The following is a 17,530-nucleotide window of genomic DNA, read 5'->3' as shown; positions in this document are numbered from 1 at the left end:
GAATCTTTCGTTATGCGACGTTCTCCATCTGCATGATCTACGCTGAAGTGGGTGGGGCTATAACAAAATGAATAATAGACGACGTGTCCGAATAGTTAAAGAGCACTGCGTCCCGAAAAACCTCCCGACTTCCAACTTAGGTTTATGTCGGAATTTGAATATTTTATGTTTTGGGTCTACGAACTGTGGCTGTTCCAAGTTTCACCAATACACCAAAACTAATTAACCAGGTGAGGAGGTAATCTGCAATTCAGGCATGATTTTCAAAGCAGAATTTGTGAGGGGATGGTGGATGTATTAGTCCCTTCAAGAAAATCGGGCAAACTTTTAAGCCTGCCCCAAGCTTTCCTCTACTGAAGCGGAGTAACTCGCGTTCCTCTTATCTGTTGCTCCATTTCTGCTCTGTTTCATTTCTTAACAACAAGTTTCCATCTCTCGCTGGTGCTCTCCACATTTTTTAAAATCATTTTTTCCCCCCTCGTACTGGGGTTTTGTTTATTTGATAAGCATACCTCCGTGTCTCTCTTTATTTTAATCCTTTCTCTCGCTGCGAGCAAAGAACAAAGAGCACGAGAGCAGGGGACCGTTGTGTGGCCCTGGATTACTTGGTGAATAAATGACATCTAATTAGTGGTTTCTCTTTGTTATTTTCGTCCCACGCTCTCCAAGTTCTCGCTAAATCAATCCCTCTATTTTTGATGATTGAAAACTCAATTTCTGTTAGACTTTAACTTGGTAGACTTGCACAATGAAAAACTATTTGATTGTTTTGTAAACATTCGTGCACATTCTGCGTGAATGTAACGTCAACGGCAAATGATTTTGTTTCATAAAGGAGAAAAAGGGCAAAACATATCGACATAGAAAAAAAAACGAGACAGTCGGCATCAAAGGTTCTTTTTACAGACGGTCAGAATCAGAAGTTACGAGCAAGGCTAAGCCAAAAGAAAAAAAAACGAGAGTACATTCGCGAGTGCGACGCGAGATTCCGTCCACCTACTCGCCCATGAGACAGAAGCATCTCGGATATTGCCGACTGAAAGAAACCAATTACACCCGGCGTCCCGACCATGAGGTATTCACGTGTGTATAAGTCTTACTGTATTCTACACCAGACGAGCCACGAGTTTGATGCAGAGCCAAAAATACCAACAACAAGAAAGCAGGACGTCTAAGATTTTCTTCAGCTTCTTTTCCTTTTCCCTCCTTTTTTTTTTACTCTTCCATCGCAAACAGAGATTGGCTCTGTCTGGCAATGGCGTGTCCGGTCCACCCTCCATTTTTGGTCGTGTGAGATGACGAGACGAGTAGAACTTCTCTGTATAGCGGCGTATATGCAAGTTGATTCTTTTCTAAAGAAGAAACGATGAAAAAAAAAGACGATCTGCCATATTTCTCTATTGACTTGAATCTGGACCCCAAATCCAATCATAGGCGCTATACAGGTTTAATGCGGTAGATAATAACGTCGATATTGCTTACTGTATATAACGTAGACAGACATCTTTCCTACAATTCTTGTTCCGTCGCTCGTTCGTATTTAGAGAAACATCACTATGGGGGGCTCTTTCACTTGATTATCCAATCCCTCGATCTTGGACGCGTCGCCCTCTCGTTCTCTTTTGCGAAATTTTCAAACGTCCTTTCTGATGGCGGGCTCTAAATAGATACTGTCGAAATCAGGTCTATATACTCACTGTTCAAACTACGGCATCCAGTTTCCCCGACGACGAGGTCGACGGGAAATGAACGAGGAAAAGACTGAACACCATCCAAACGACAGCTGCCTCAACTCACGAGAAGATCTTATCACATCCAATGAGTTGCAACGCTTTTCGGTGATATCGTGTTCGTCTTTGAATCGTTACAAGATTTTACTAGCTGGCCAAGCGAGACGTCACAGATTCATCCGATCCCTCCAAATAGCCGATTTTAGAAAACAATTTCGTTATTTCCCTATAGTTTTACGTAGGATTTCATAGTAGCTACGGAGGGTAGCTATAAATAAAAAAGGACATGTAGCGTCGATCGTGCACTTGACGCGATCAAGTTGACTTCAACGTGTCACCAGAGAGATGAAACCCAAAGATTCCAGGATTCGTCTCCAATGTCTTGGGGAAATGACGGACTTCATCATACGATTGGTTGCTCACGATCACCAGCAACGAGAATCAAAAGCAGCACATTCAAGTGCTCTGCGCTCGGTCATTACCTAGCGACCCCTTCAGCCTCCTTGGTTTTCGTCGTTAACGACGCAGTGCTGAAACGAAATCCTCGTTTTAGAAAGAGCGTGAATTTGAGTGGTACCATGGATTGTTGTCTGTTGGTGTCGTTGCATTGAGGACACGATGATAACTTTGTTCCAAATACTTGCACAACATGCATACTCTTTGTCTACATGCCATTCGTTACGGTTGCCAAAAGGAATGCATAAAGATCGCATCCTTGTTAAATTGTTAGGTGGAACTGGGAAGAAGATGAACAGACGACACGTAAATGTGGATGTATTGAAATGCTTTCACGCGTGATCCGCCTGATGAGATGCGACTATCGTATCAAGAGAATCACAAAAAATTGCCGAAACAAAAAAAAAAATTTAATAAAAATACAAATTAATAATAGTAGTAATAATAAGACAATTAATGACTTCATTCTTCCCATCATTAAAATTCGAAGTTTCCACGTAAAAAACGCATTTTGTAGGTAAACGTAGCAACCAACACATACCCATGTTTATAAAGTAACAGCCGATGAAGAATACTACATATATCACAGCAATATTTAATAATTTCGGGTATAGTTTAAGGCTACTGCGGCACGATCCAGCCATCATCTAGACGGTGCCTGGTTGACTCGAAAGGCTTGGGCGATATTCCGAGCTTTACCGGCAGTGATTTTACAACGCTGGGTAAGCACTTCGACGGAACTGCAATAACAAATACAAACAGAAAAAGAGATATAGATTTAACAAACATAAAAAGTCAAGTGAGACAAAAAGAAGTTTACGGAAACAAAAGGCCATAAACGAATTCCTTGCCGGCCATATTACGCAAAAAGACGAGAACAGTAGGAACGAAAGGGAAGATTTCCATGTTATTGGAAAAACTCAGAATACGCAATTGAAAGCGTACGAGGTGGAAGCTGGATGTAAAATAGGTTGTGAAAGAGGGGTTTGCAGAACTGAGAGTAAAGCCCAGAAGCATTCAGGCGTGGAGAATATTATTCGAATTACGAACCTGCATAAGATCTCGCGAAGGGATTTGAACTGCGTGGCCATAAGCACCGCCACTGCCGGATTGATCTCGGGGATGCGTTGAAGAAACTTTAAAATATCATTCTGTTTCGAGTTTAGATTTTCTATTCTCGGAAGAGACAATTCTCTGAGTGATTCCTGACGACCCAGGTCGTTCAACAAACGGGCAGTATGTTCTATCAATGTCGGTGGATGGAATCAAAAACCATTTGAAATGCTCTTGGATAGCGAGAAAAACAAAACATACCTTGCGAGTCGCTATACAAGACGGACAGATCTGTCTGGGCCAGTGTAGCTAGCGTTTGCAAATAGTAAGGCGTATTCGGTTTGAAGATGACGGATGATGCGTCGGGTAGCGGGCAACCGTTGTTGAACCGCGGATCTCTCGCTGCCGACCGATCCGCTTCCACAATCAAATAAGGCTTGTCGTACAACGCCATCAGGCGGCGGACCAGATCTTGTAATCGGCATCGGCTCGCTCCATTGGTGAATTCTAGGACGGAAATGTACTCATATCGTTAATAAATCAGTTTGGGAAATAAAGAAAAATGAGGAAGTTCCTGATTTCTCTGACACGAACAGCCTCGAACCTACCGGAATGCAATTTGCGGACGACGCCAAGTTGGGAACTAAGAACGAAATCAGCCACATCGAAAGAGCAAACATGCGTGGCACAACGGTGTTTCACTTGCAAGGTAGAAATGATTTGGGTGGTCGTAGCTACCTGTCTCGAGCTAATGAGCAACGTTCGAGGAGGCGAAAGAGGGACAGGATTGGAGGCAATGCTACTAGTGACGCTGCTAGAACTGACACTACTACAGCTGGCGCTGCTACTGCTCTCAACTCTAATAGGATTTTTCATTATAGCCCCGCTGCTTCCGGCTGTTGGTAGAAATACGGCTCGATCGGTAGCCGGAACCATACTAGTCTCGTTAATGGCTCGACGGAAAGTGTCCTTTTTATCCTCCGGCTTTGTTGGAAGTTCAACCCGATTCGGTGGCCCTTTGTTAGTGGCTGAATTCAATCCGAGTGTGGTTCTCTGCGGGGCGACTGACGTTTCGGATTTGATCGATTTCTTTGGTGGAGGACCAGCATCACTCTCATCCGAGGACGAATCCACATAAGCGATTCTCTTGCGTGGTCGGACAACGGCCGAAGTGGAACGTTGCCTATTCAATTGAATTCTTTGGGCTCGTATTCGAGCGGCTCGAGTTGGCAATTGCGTCAAAGGCGACTTGTCCTTGGTCGTCTTTTCTAGTTTTTCTGCATCATCGCTGTCGACGCAAAACGAATCAAACGCATATTCAGAATCCTGTTCGACGACAGCCTGTGAGAATATCTCACTGCGATTCATTTGCCTGGCCGGCTGGCGGAAGACAAAACCCTGTTGCGCCACAGGACTCTTTACGCTTTCCAAGTAAACTGCTCTCATCCTGATAATAATTAACGAAAATATTAGTTTAGTCCGTTATTACTCCATTCACAAGCTTTGCGTCTACTTACGTTTCATTAACGGCTTGGGTTCCTAGGTCGTCGACGAAGCTGCCCTCGTACCCATCGCCGTTATTTGTCTCCTCAAGTTCATCACCAGAACAGGAGCCCTCGACAAGTGAGAGTTCAGCTTCCTCATCCAGGAAAGCACAGGCTGCTTGTTTACTTTGCTTGATCAATGGCTTAGGTCGAAAGGATGATTCCGTTTTCTGAGCAACGGGAGTTGACTGCGTCATGAGGGGATTTCGCTTGGAGTTTAGCTTTCGGCAAACCAAGGGCGAGTCTTCATCACTTGTCATTGTCGTTATGCGCTCATTGATGGGTCTCAGTGGAGTGATTTCAGAAATGTCAGGTATTTGTTTAGGCGGAGTAGCTTCAACGACGTCCTCATCGGATTCAATAATAAAGACGGGCGGTTTAACCGGTTTGACAGGCGGTGGTTTCTCAACGACCTCTATCGAATCGTCATCGATTTCTGGACCGAAAATATCATCGAGCTCTCGACGGATACCGCTAGAGTCTTTAACATTGGGTGCTGGCATGATCTTCTGAGGATCATTGTTGTTTGTTACGGTTTTAGTATTTTCGATCTTTGGTTCAGTAATCAGATTACCCGTTTTCGTTGCGGTCCTTTGTTTCTCGTAAGCTTGCTCCACCAATTCAATGTCTTCCAAGTCACTCAAATTCAACTCGAAACCTTTGTCCCAGGCCGATTTCAAGTCAATTGTTACCGTTCTATTTAGTGGTGACAGTTGAACGTGCACTGAGGCGGGCACGGGCTTCGTTGGCTGTTGGAGCTTTACTTTCGGTTGGGCAGGTGGTGGCACAGGCGACGGTGCCAGCACATCTTCGTCATCCCAACTGTCGGGGAAATCTAGGGAAAAGTTCACCTCAGGCACCACAGAAGGTTTCCTGTTTTGGACTTTAAACTCCGACGTGACGCCTAACTGGATTGACACTTTTGATTTTGGCCGAGCTGGTGACGGAGAGGGAGTGTTTTCCAAGAAATCGAAAACGGGGGATTCCGTGAGAAGCGAAGGGCCTTGCTTTGTTTTTAGTGGTGTGATAAGAGCAGTGGTGGTAACCTCCTGTTTAACAGACTTCGGAGAATCGGGTAAAGGTGAAAAGCTATCGAGAAAATCCACTTCCAACTCGAAATTCGGGAGTATGTTCTTCGTCGCGTTTGCTTCGTTTGCAGGTTCATCATATGTGTGAAACAGATCTACGATCTGTGTGACTGATAAGACACTTTGATCATGAACCGAGATTTTGGGTACGTCCGGCTTTTCTTCTTCTGTAACCCTGTTCTTCACAACCTCGACTTGATTTCGTTGCCAATCATGCTCATTAGCATTCCCATCCATTCTGAGTCGTTTGGCCGGTGCAGCTGCAGCCCACTCTAATGACCGTTTGACTGGCCCTTTCTTCCGACGTTGAGACAAAATAGGTGATGGTTCCAAACAGAAAGTAGAGGTTTCAAGCTCAGATTTAGGTGGCGTTTGCATCGCGATTGTTTCATTCACGTTCGACTCCATGTAGGTACGACAAGCTTCAGCGGGCTTGCGAACGGAATTGGTAGACGCAAAAGGAGCCACGAAAGGCAATCGTGCAGCTGTTATGTCATTAATTGAAGCGTTTATCTGTACAGTTTGCCACTGCGATCGATCTGATGACATACCTTTCGCCCAGATATGGTTGACCGTAGATTTCTTCGAAACTGGGGCAGACAGATCTGGAAGTATTTCGAAGGGTTTACGATACGGTTTCGAGAAGGAAGTCGTTCCTAACGTTGACGTCTCCGTTGACACGTCAAAGCAAAATGGAGGAGGACTAGGGATATCTACGCAATCGATTCCGACGGGGACTCTTTGAAATAAATCAAGGAAATCTTGGCTGTAAAGTCCAGAATGATGTACTGTCGAACTCAGAGCTTGTGGAGTTCGCGAAAACGTCTGTCCGATGTTTGGAGAGAGAACGTCGGATCTATTATCTAGTGGGGGAGATGAAATGGCGTTGGCACCAATTTCTGATGTGTCCATCTGTAATTGCTGTTGATGATTTTCGTGTGAATTCTCCCGGTGTGATTGGATGTGCTCAAGAATGTTGACATAATGTTTCGTAAGCGTCGAATGGCCGACCGTGTGATAGGGCTGAAGGGTGCATTGCCATGGCAGCCACTTGTCCAGACTCAGTTTCGGTTTGCCATCTAGCCCATCGTTGTTAGAATCATTTGCATTTAATTCTGGGAGGACCGGCACGGGTTGATTGGTTTGGAAGTTCTGCGCCCAGTAGTCCATTTCAGTGTCCGATAAGTAGTAGCACTTGGTTGTCTTGGATTTTCGACCGGCGACTACATTGCTGCTAGCCGAAGGAACGTTAGACTTTCGTGGACGGCTCGTTGGTGGTGGGAAAGCGGTCGTGACATGCATAGGCATTTCATGGCACTTAGGCGAAAGATGCCTTGGAATAAGACGTGGTTCTTGACTTAAAAGAAATTCTTTTAACTTTGGATTATCAGCGATATTTTTGAGGAGATTTTTCTTCTGGTACACGCTTTGATTGTGCACATGCTCTTCTTTACCTTCTGTCATTAACATGACAATTCGTCCGTCACGCTTTCTACCTGTGCGACCACATCTCTGGACAAGTCGTACAGGAGATTTGTGAACGTCATAGCAGATGATCATGTCAACATCGCCTATGTCCAGTCCTTCTTCACCGACGCATGTTGATACTAGGGTATTGTAGTTACCTTCGGTGAACTGTTTGATGACGCGAATCTGATCAGCTTGCGTGAATCCTTTAGTTTTAACACCAGTTGTGTTGTTACCGTGGCCGACAAAGTTCATGGCTTTAATTAAAGGGGCGTACTCTTCAAGAAGTGCCACGATTTCATTAACCGAGTCACGGTATTGACTAAAAATCATCACGCGGGTCTGCCTGTTCTCTTTTTCAGCCTGCTGGAAATGCTCTAAAACAATTTCTTTTAATTTCGTCAATTTTGGGTGACTGACAGCAGAGCCCACTTGGCAGCCATTGCCAAATTTAGACTTGAGATCCTCCATCATTTGGCTGAACCCATTCACTTTAAGCAACTCCGTACGGGTTCGATTGTGACCCGTTTCGCCATCAACTACGTCCGTCTTTCCAGCTAAAAAGTTATAGAATCCACGAATGCCGTGTTGTAGGAGAAGTTCTAGAGCATGTGTCAGAGTAATGCAGAGGGCGAAATCTCCTTCTATCATTCCGGAGCGATTACGAGGAAAATTGTCGGGCGGATTCTGACGGAATTTGTCACGGGATTGTAGTAGCATATACTTGGTTAGAGAACCAATGTCTTTCGAGAATAGAACGCCTGCTTCCATCAAACGCCGAGCACACACGCCAAATATGTTGAGGAATGCATCACGCACTTGGGTGATCTCGGGTCCTAAGGGCACCACCACTTTGTCGATCTTTCTGCTGTGACAATAAGGCACTATATCAGGGGAGTCTTCGTTACGTACTTCTATTTTTGAGATGCGTAAATTAACAATCACCTGTTGAATAGCTTTTAAATCGCTACCTGGGAAATAAACGAGAATGAGTTTTCTACCGATAAGTAACATATGCACATAAGACCTACCTGGTGTTGCACTTAACGCCAGTATCCGGAAAATAGCCCCATGTTTGCACAGTTCTTGAACTACTTGAACATAAGCGTAGTTCCCCAATGCTTTATGGGCCTCGTCGAGGACCAAACATTTGACTTCATTGGCCGGACAAGCGGCACGGCTGATGTCGTTGGTAAGAATTTGAGGCGTAAGAAAAAATACACGTTTCTCCTGCCATTGTTTTTTCCTATCCGCTGGACTCATGGCTCCAGTCATCTCACTTGTAGCATCTAGAGGGATCCCCATAATTTCATAACAAGCTTGGATTTGCTGAGCAACTAATGGTTTGGTAGGGGCCATAAAAATAATTTTGCCCCTAGGATACCATCTGAAAAAGTTGTACATAACTACAGCTGCTATAAAGGTTTTACCTGTAAATGAAATTTATCATTAACATTCAAGCTACAGAACACAGAATTGCAATTTACCCAATCCAGTTGGCAAAGTGACCAAAGTATTGTGAAACAAACTTGTTTCAACAATGTCTCTCTGATATTTTCTTATTGGTTTATTAGTTGGGTAAAACCATGTATTTCCTGAAGCAATATCAAATCCTGGTAAATGCTCTTCAAGAGTCGATGTAGGTGTTTCTGTTGAATATCCAGAAGTTGATAATGAATGTGATAGCGACGGAACGTTTGTTTTACAGTTTGATTCATAGTCTCGAAGACTTTCTTCAAGAGCCTTTCGTAATAAATCATCATCTTCGTCACTGTCGATCACCATCAAATCTTCATTTGACGTTGTTTTTCTCGACAAACTAGGTTCTGTGGTTTTAGTGCCATTTTGCCAAGACTGGAATAACGTTTGCTGTTTTTTGCTCATTTTCAATTGCAGTCAAAACGTGAGAAAACTAACATTTACAAATTCTCATTGCCGACATATTTTTTGTTCTGGAATTTTGTGGAGGCAAGAAATACTTTTGAAGATAACTGATAAAAAGCAACAATTTGATTTGAAATCATAGTTTTCGTCTGCTACGAAAAGCCCTCTTGTAACGGAATGCAGCATCTAACATCATAAAAGGCATACTCTTCGTTCTCTACGTTTAGTTTTTATTTATTTTACATAACTTTTGAAACCTAATTTATTTGTCTTATTTAAAAAGACGTCGTTGCGTCAACGGTTTAGCCATGGAACATTTGTTTGCAGCCTTAGTTGGCCTAGCCCATCCTCGCTGGTTGCCACAGCGGCACGGCCCCAGGCCAAGTTAACGTTGTTTGTCGTCTGCTCTTTCTGTTCCTAAATACCATCCTTTAATTTTCGGTGTGTCTAATGTTGATAAATTTCGTCTCGTGGAAGGACAGATCTGATTGAGAGTGAAGATACACTCTCGTGCCTTATTTTGTTAAATTTCTCAAATGCAGTAATAATTTTTGGTTTGTTTCTTGATTTGTAATATAACTTTTAAGCTTAACATGTATTATTATTTGTATCTGTTAAGCTTAGTGAAATTCAGTTTATTCCTGATGTTCTGAGTAGGTTGGGATGCCGTGGACGGTCCGACTAGAAGGCGGTCCTCGCAGAGTAAGTTACCAAATACAGAATCCTACTCGAAACTGTCAAGGGCAGACAATTAGTTTGCCTGAGTGGCAACTGCCCATAAATTTAACATAAACATATTTTGAGTTCTAGTGTGTACTTTATTTTAATGAAACCACTTTGTGTTTTATTAAACTACTTTGTGTTTTGACAGGTTAATCATGCAGCAGTGGCTGTCAATGAAAAAATTTTCTCATTTGGGGGTTATTGCACGGGTGAGGATTACAAACTGAAAAGACCTATGGATGTTCATGTTTTGAACACTGGTAAATTTTGTGATTGTTAGCTGAAAATATGATAATCCTTCTATTAACCCCTTTTTAAATGTTTCTGGGTAGTTAATTATAGGTGGAATGCAGCAAAAAACCCAGACCGTAACAGTCCTCAGTATAATCTAGTACCATATCAGCGTTATGGCCATACTGCTGTTGTGCACAATGATTTGGTAGGTCATTCATTCTGGAGTATGTATCAACTAGCTGTTCCTAAGTTCATTTGCATATTTAGGTATTTATTTGGGGTGGACGGAATGATGAAGCTGCTTGCAATGTATTATTCTGTTTTGATACAACTAATCTCATGTGGTCACAACCGAAAGTGTGCGGTGAAGTCCCTAGAGCAAGGGATGGGCATTCCGCTTGCATCATTAACAATTGCATGTATGTTTTCGGTGGCTATGAAGAAGATACCGACCGCTTTTCTCAAGATGTGCACGTGTTAGATCTGAAAACCATGGAATGGAGATACTTGAAGACCAAAGTAACATTTTTCTTGTGTGTGTAACCGTAGTCGGCGTTAACGCGTTTTGATCTTGTAAGGGAGAACCACCCAGTTATCGCGACTTCCATTCAGGCACCCCCATAGGCGACTACATGTATATCTTTGGGGGTCGTGGAAATCAGTTGGGACCGCATCATTCTATGGTAAGTTTCCATGTGTCTTGAAAAATTACTGAAAATAAACCCATTCTCCCTATTAGGATGAAGTTTACTGTGATCAAATTGTGTTTCTGGATACTCGAGCGCAGACATGGCATCGACCGGATGTAACAGGATTTCGTCCTGTTGGCAGAAGAAGTCATTCAGCGTGTAAGTAATGCATCAGTTTTTGTGGGGGGGTTATTTTATCATTTTTATTTTTTAAATTAATGTGCGTTCGTTAATTAATTAACTTTTTGGTTTTAGTTACCTATAAGGGTAATCTTTTTATTTTCGGTGGATTCAACGGCATTTTGAAAATGCATTACAACGACCTGTTGAGATACGATCCAGGTACCAATATAAGTCAATAATTGCTGTAGTCTTCTTTCCCGTATACTTGTGTTTGTTCGACGTGTCCCATCGAATTGTGCTGCAGAAAATTGTCGCTGGTGTGTCGTGAGACCAAGAGGTCACGGCCCATGTGCAAGACGGCGGCAATCATGTTGCGTCATCGGTGATCGAGTCTTCCTGTTTGGTGGAACAAGGTTGATTCTTTTCTTCCCGATGTTCATGTAAATTCCTTCTAATCGTTATTTTTCTCAGTCCGCACCCAGATCTGAACCTGAATTTGACAGCAAACCAGCAGCGTGAGAATTACCCTGGATTGGAACCAATCGAATCTCCCTTAATGGATCACAATGATTTATTTGTTCTAGATTTTGGTAAAGCGAAGCATTTAAAAGGGGACAAAAAATCAATTATTCATTGTAAATTTTCTATTCTTCTAGCGCCTTCCTTAAAGACAATGGCCATCACGAACGTTATAGAGCACAAACTCAACGTCGAAGCCTTACCAGAATCCATCAGGTATTAGTGATACCACAAGATTTAAAATGTTGCGTACATTACATTCAACGTTCTATTTTATTCCTAGGTTCGAAATTAGAGCAATGACTTTCCCTAATAATGTGACGAAGCCTTTAAATAATGCAGGGTAGTTTTAACTGTGTTGTATTAAACCATTTCTTTTACCTTCTTATTTTGACTGGTTGAATTGTACAAGGATATGTTCAAATAACTGCTTTGAACAGCGATTATTTCACAATCATTTAAGAAAATGGGAGAACCTCCCCGGTGGTCAGTTCAGAAGTTTTAAAAAATTGCAGTGGGAAAAGAATAACAATTACCGGAGAAATGCAAACGACCAACATTTTTGTCTTGCTTGATCGACACAGAATCAAAACGAAACATTCAGTCCTATTTTATACAGACGACACGCGCAGAATTCACTATTCATGTTTAAAATTAACGAAAACAAATTACCGACAACACAAAAGATTCATAACCTTTACGATCTTAGCTCTTGCCGATTCCGGACATATGTAGCTGTTCTAGTTCTTTTCTCAAGGCAGCATTTTCTGTCTGTAACTCTTCAACGTGATGTTCCGACTGGCGGAGTGCTTCAGCTAATTGTTGGTTAGCATTTCGTATATCAGTGATGTAGTCACAGGCTTTTGAAAGGATTCCGCCTTTACTCTGCTGCACAAGAAAAAATCATAAAGAGAAATAGTAGAGCAGCATATTCCTTGGGCTAGACCCAGAAAGAAAAAAACAATGCCTTGAAGAGTTATTTTGGTTTCTTTACCTGACCAGTTTTTCCTGCGTCATTGTGAACGGAATCTGGCATAATTTTTCCCAATTTTAGGATCCAATTGTTAATTTTGTCTCTCCGGCGGCGTTCCACTTCATTATGGCTTACTCGACGTCGATCGTCTCTCTGCAAAAGCCAAACTTGCGTAAGTCGTTGACATAAACTACTTTAGTGATAAAGCATAACTAACAGGTTCGCCATGCCCAGCCCCCGTTGTTCTTGAAGCAGGTGGATCTCTGTTAACTTGGACATTTGTTGTTGGAACATTTCCTCTCGGTGCAATTGTACGTGGGGTCCCTCCAGTCAACATGTCCGGTGGTGCTCCAACAATGTAGAACTGTCCTGCTACTCAGATGTGATGCAACAAACAGATAGACATGATGAATTTGACCTGATTTGAAATAACAGTAGATTTACTATTAAGGGGATTTATGAGCGCTGGCTGAGCAGTTCCAGATGTGAAATTTCCAGTAACAATTTGCGGCAATTCTATCATTTCTCCAGAAGAGCCAACTTGCATAACCCTATACATTACAGCATCTAATAAAAAAAATCTGGAAAATTAGCATACAAAAAAGCAGTATAATGAAATGATAACTTACTCTCATTAGGAACTGAGTTTCCACCAAGGTCGGCAGCAGTAAGAGTTCCTTCTTCTTCGACAATAGTTATTCCAGGTGCCAAAATTCTATCATCAGCTAACATCTCGGGGTCATCTCCACTGTCTTTGTCAGGGCTTTACAATGATGGTAAAGTAATGAATCAATCATTCAAGTGGAGGAAAGTCATTTTCATACAACAGCCCTCTTAAAACAGTTCTAATACAATCTCAGAAGTTAAAAAATTATTATGTTCTCTAGAAATGCTTAATAGCATTGATTAATAGCACATAAGGGAATTGCAGTTTACTCGATCACGAAAATCCTATTTGTATACACGAAGAGATTAAAACGTACCTATTGCCAATTCCTTGTTCAAGACTGTCCATGATTTGTAAGGTAAACAAAAAACCGAAACCGGATAGAAGTCGAATTCAAATAACAGGTAAGAACAAAAAAAAGACCACGCGGTGATAAATATTTTTCAAATTTGAATCATCCAAGAAAAATGAAAACGTCACGGGGATCGGGCCAAGTCAGGTGACCAGCCCTGCTGCAATCAGCTTGAACGAATCGCCCATTAGATTCCCTTGACTCGGAAAACTCGGGAACTTGAGAGGAAAAGAGAAAGGCAAGCCAACTCAGAGACATCTGTAGTTGAAAAAAAATAACGTAACCACCGAAAATGGTATGCGAGCTCTGGTAGGGAGACCGTGCGGGAGTTATATTTAGTTTCATATGACGCACACTTTTAGTTTAAAACTAGACACGAACGGAGATTATTTGAATTTTTTTTTGTTAAGTTGTTCCACTACTTATCAACATTATTCAAATTTACTCACCGATTAAAAAAGATAAACCTTACTGTCGGTCTTTGTAAGATTCGCAGAAATAACTAAATGATTGCGTAACCTGTTCCGTTTGTGCCTTTATTATGGTATGAATGAGGTGCAATATAACACTTTTTCCTTGTGTAGGTATTATATGAAAAATGACCAAGAAAATAATCCTAGTTCTCTTCACTGAAAGAAGCGGAGCATCGTGATTTCTTAACTCTGCTGACAAGCAGTCCGATATTCAGTCACTGGTACCTGCGGAAATCATAAACATAAAAGGTCGCTAAGTAATTTTTCCTTACTGACACATGCATTTTAATAGAAACTAGAAAAAAAAATGTTTTATCAAGCGAAAATAAACTAACGATAAAGAGAAAATGCTTCACGCAGCTTTTCTAGAATGCCATGTCCATGTTGCTGTTCTCCTTCCTCCTCGAGTAAATTTGACGGAATGTCATGCTTTGAAGATCCTACCTCTATTTTGCTTGTTGGGGAAGTGGGCTCATCTAATTTCATTCCGGCATTCAAAGCAAAAAATTTCATAGGTGTATCATAAGTTTTATGCTAATGAGTAAAATATACCGTTTTCTTTAGTAATAGCAGTTCGTTGTTTTCCACGTTCGACGGTAGTAAGATTTCAAAAAATTACCAAACACTTTAGAGGGTTTCTAGTAATTTTGTAAGACTAATAAGTTGTTACCACTCGCTTCACCGGGTGGTGAAGCTGGAGGTGGTGAAGCTGGAGGTGACTCTGCCTCGCCTAGGTGCACCAATGGAGTCGGAATGTTGGATACGGTTTTCCCGAAAGATGAAACGTTTTGTTTGTATTACGACGGGAAGAACAAAATAGTAAAAGAATAGCCAAAAAATAGTAAAAGATAAATTCCACGGTACCGCGAAATACGCACCTGGTTCAGGAATGGTGTAGCTTGGGGGGCCTTCGCCTTCTTCCGTTCTAAAAAAAGAAACATTTCCTATAGGAAATAAATTTGGCATCCACCCAGGACCGTAATAATCGTGACACCGTTGCTGTTCTTCATGCTGCTGATGTTTTACGTGCGCTTCTTCCTCGTCCAGAAATGTTTTATCGGTAGGAACGTCTGGTAGGTTTACCGTACGCTGTCCGCGTTTCACGTTTTTTTCTGCCAACAAGTAATAATCACTGTCGGACAGCAAATCTCCTTTTGTCTTTGTTGGATCAAGGATAATTTTGCCAATTGGTTCGTGTTCTTGAATGTGTTGCAACGCTTCAGTAAACTGGTCATCAAAATATTGGAAATAGCAAGAAACTCAATTTCAAACGTACGTTATGAATAGGAAGTGACTTACGTCATCAAAATGGAGGGTACAGTCGAATACGGCTTTGATTTGCCCAGCTTGCCACATCTTGCAGATTTTGTCGAATACATTGCGAACGAAGGGACGATTTTTTTGGAAATACAACAGGCTACGCAGATTGAAACCACAAATGCCCTTGTTCTCCTCATACAGCTTTAATGGAGAAAACTTGTCTTGGCCCACCCACTGCGACAAACCAGTAAGGTATTTAATTTAAAAAAATCCCGATTTTCCACAAGGAATTGTTTTTAACTCACCGATTTGGCCATTTCAAATATTTTTTGGAAGAATGATGTTTTGTCTCCAAACAGAACGTATTTGCCCATAGGTCTCAGCAGGTTAAAGTCGCGTTGGAAATTATCATCATAATGCCAGTCTAGTACTAGATCAACACCGTTAGGTGAATTCTGGCGAATCTCTGAGACGTAATCAGCATCGTGAACAATTTTGTGGACCGTTTTGTCAGCCGATTCGCTTTGTCTCTCTTCGTTGTCCATAGCGATTTTGAAAATTCGGGTATAGGGTACTGTGCGAGCCATTTGAGTCACCATGGTATCCTATAAAAAATAAAGTTAACTTAAGATTAAAAAAAAAAAGAATAAAAATTGCAGAGCTTAAAGTTACCAATCCACCTGGAATCGAGTGCATGAGAACAGCTTCGCCAGGGCTAAGATTGCCCATATGAAAAAGCAGTGTGTGAGCTACGATTCCATCAACTGTTAGAGCTACAGCTTCGTGATAGCTCATCTTCTCGGGGATTTTGAAACAAAGATCCACATGACAAACAACGTATTGACTCCATGCGTTTCGTTCCGGAAGAGCCATAACTCGATCCCCCAACTATATGACACGCAGGTAAACAGCAAAGGTTTTTAGGCAAACCAATTTGATCAAACAAAAGTTACACAAAATTCTGTGACGTCTTTTCCGAGTGCGACAACTTCGCCAGCTACTTCACTTCCCATAATTAAGGGAGGTTCTAATGATCGGGCCCAGTTGTCCAACCGACCGATGCGTGTCAAGACATCGTGGAAACTAACTCCGCTGCGGAAGGAAAATAACCGTAATTGAGGCTCATTCGGTGAAACTGTACATGATTTGATTACCATGAGTGGGCACGAATGAGAACTTCCTGTTTCACAGGTAGTGGCATTGGAACTTTTACCGTGTGGATGTTTTCGCTAAATCCAAAAGCTATTAGCTGGACGCACTTAACGTCATAAGGCACATCCTGATTCAATAACACAGAGAAGTCGCCACCACTATACTTCACATGTCGGCGGATCCTATTTTTGGCGAGCTTCTGCATACGACGATGTTTTTCTTCATCCCGTCGACGAAGTTCTTGCATTTCTCCTGACGAAGACGTAACAAACAAAAGTGTTCAGGATCAAATCAGAATTCATATTGGCACGACTTACTCTCGACTTCTTCGGATGCGGCGAAAGAGCTTTCTCGCTGGCTGTTTTCTGGCTCATCCTCTGTAAAAGAAGAATGCTCATCCGAGTCAACATTCACTGTATGAGAATCTGGAGTGCTGGTAGTATCAAACGACGAAGTTTCATGCTTTTCTGGTAACATTTCCACCAATCAACAGGTATCTTAAATAAAGGAAACAATTTTTGGTCACATTGTACGGGCCTTGATGTATAAAACAACAAATGAACAGCATCGATAACTTACGACAACAAGAAGATTTTTGAAATTCTAAGGTGTTCTATTTTGCTTAGGACACCAACGACGGACTGCGTTGGCGTGGAAAGGTCCAGGTACTTATATTACTAGGTCAACGTTGACAATACTCTTGCCTTTTGGTACGACCGTTTCTGGTATCGAACGTCTATCGTAATTACTTGTTTTTGTCCCTAGCCTAAATGTCACTTAGAATGCTGCTGGAAACGTCTGGCGAAAGATGACAATAGGTAAAAGGAAACAAAATAAGCTGTAAGCGCATCGCCAAAACAAAACGCCATAAACAGTGATTTACAACTAAGCGATTATTCGACTCGCCTCACAGCCAAATCTACAGTAGTTAGCAATATACTATAGAACAACAAGGAATGCTCAACATTGGCTAGTCGTTTCTATAACCACACTATTCTCTGAAACAAGGGACTTTTCAAGGGAACTGATATGCAATTTAACAAGGTCATAAATTCCTTGTTAAATGTTGTTAATTAGCCGAGTGAAAAGCAACGTTGGCTCAAAACCAATTTGGAGCATCGCGTAATCTGATGCAATTTATCT

The 17,530-nt window shown here is 41.9% G+C and overlaps 4 protein-coding genes and 1 long non-coding RNA gene across 11 annotated transcripts; 2 read left to right on the top strand and 3 right to left on the bottom strand.

The window, feature by feature from the left end:
* Nucleotides 1–2,488: 2,488 nt before the first annotated feature.
* On the bottom strand, nt 2,489–9,395 carry LOC116928685 (Fanconi anemia group M protein homolog). The gene is made up of 7 exons (XM_032935777.2): nt 8,826–9,395; nt 8,370–8,768; nt 4,757–8,309; nt 3,848–4,686; nt 3,501–3,746; nt 3,237–3,429; nt 2,489–2,926 (listed from the first exon to the last, which is right to left on the bottom strand). Exons 1-7 carry the CDS (start codon nt 9,220–9,222, stop codon nt 2,830–2,832), a joined length of 5,724 nt encoding a protein of 1,907 aa, XP_032791668.2. The 5' UTR covers nt 9,223–9,395; the 3' UTR covers nt 2,489–2,829.
* Nucleotides 9,396–9,584: 189 nt separating this feature from the next.
* LOC116928688 (kelch domain-containing protein 3) lies at nt 9,585–11,898 on the top strand. Of its 5 annotated transcripts, none has more exons than XM_032935784.2 (12): nt 9,585–9,763; nt 9,877–9,924; nt 10,094–10,205; nt 10,278–10,384; nt 10,447–10,698; nt 10,758–10,862; nt 10,919–11,027; nt 11,124–11,210; nt 11,296–11,404; nt 11,463–11,581; nt 11,648–11,726; nt 11,794–11,898. In XM_032935784.2, the coding sequence occupies exons 2-12, from the start codon at nt 9,886–9,888 to the stop codon at nt 11,855–11,857; spliced, it is 1,182 nt and encodes a 393-aa protein (XP_032791675.1). In that variant the 5' UTR covers nt 9,585–9,763; nt 9,877–9,885; the 3' UTR covers nt 11,858–11,898. The 5 variants fall into 5 exon arrangements, with proteins under 5 accessions (XP_032791675.1, XP_032791674.1, XP_032791676.1 ...); XM_032935783.2 differs by having other exon boundaries at nt 9,842–9,924; XM_032935785.2 differs by having other exon boundaries at nt 9,585–9,776; nt 9,857–9,924.
* LOC116928689 (upstream stimulatory factor 2) lies at nt 11,855–13,706 on the bottom strand. Of its 2 annotated transcripts, none has more exons than XM_032935787.2 (6): nt 13,467–13,706; nt 13,113–13,246; nt 12,928–13,050; nt 12,701–12,855; nt 12,505–12,636; nt 11,855–12,395 (listed from the first exon to the last, which is right to left on the bottom strand). In XM_032935787.2, exons 1-6 carry the CDS (start codon nt 13,496–13,498, stop codon nt 12,216–12,218), a joined length of 756 nt encoding a protein of 251 aa, XP_032791678.1. In that variant the 5' UTR covers nt 13,499–13,706; the 3' UTR covers nt 11,855–12,215. The 2 variants fall into 2 exon arrangements, with proteins under 2 accessions (XP_032791678.1, XP_032791677.1); XM_032935786.2 differs by having other exon boundaries at nt 11,855–12,398; nt 13,467–13,705.
* Nucleotides 13,707–14,017: 311 nt separating this feature from the next.
* Nucleotides 14,018–16,864, bottom strand: LOC116928622 (synaptic vesicle membrane protein VAT-1 homolog-like). Its single transcript, XM_045178139.1, has 11 exons — nt 16,705–16,864; nt 16,390–16,639; nt 16,189–16,327; nt 15,908–16,123; nt 15,541–15,840; nt 15,275–15,469; nt 14,854–15,202; nt 14,646–14,705; nt 14,528–14,533; nt 14,311–14,451; nt 14,018–14,200 (listed from the first exon to the last, which is right to left on the bottom strand). Exons 1-11 carry the CDS (start codon nt 16,862–16,864, stop codon nt 14,187–14,189), a joined length of 1,830 nt encoding a protein of 609 aa, XP_045034074.1. The 3' UTR covers nt 14,018–14,186.
* LOC123475456 lies at nt 15,108–16,965 on the top strand. Of its 2 annotated transcripts, none has more exons than XR_006650566.1 (3): nt 15,108–15,247; nt 15,339–16,364; nt 16,427–16,965. It is a non-coding gene; the product is annotated as an uncharacterized LOC123475456 (long non-coding RNA). The 2 variants fall into 2 exon arrangements; XR_006650568.1 differs by having other exon boundaries at nt 15,110–15,247; nt 15,322–16,364.
* Nucleotides 16,966–17,530: the final 565 nt, after the last annotated feature.

This window comes from Daphnia magna, linkage group LG8 (genome assembly GCF_020631705.1).
Source record: "Daphnia magna isolate NIES linkage group LG8, ASM2063170v1.1, whole genome shotgun sequence".
In the NCBI taxonomy this organism is placed as follows: domain Eukaryota; kingdom Metazoa; phylum Arthropoda; class Branchiopoda; order Diplostraca; family Daphniidae; genus Daphnia; species Daphnia magna.
The sequence above is the reverse complement of the archived record's forward strand: the minus strand, read 5'-3'. Positions and strand labels throughout refer to the sequence as shown.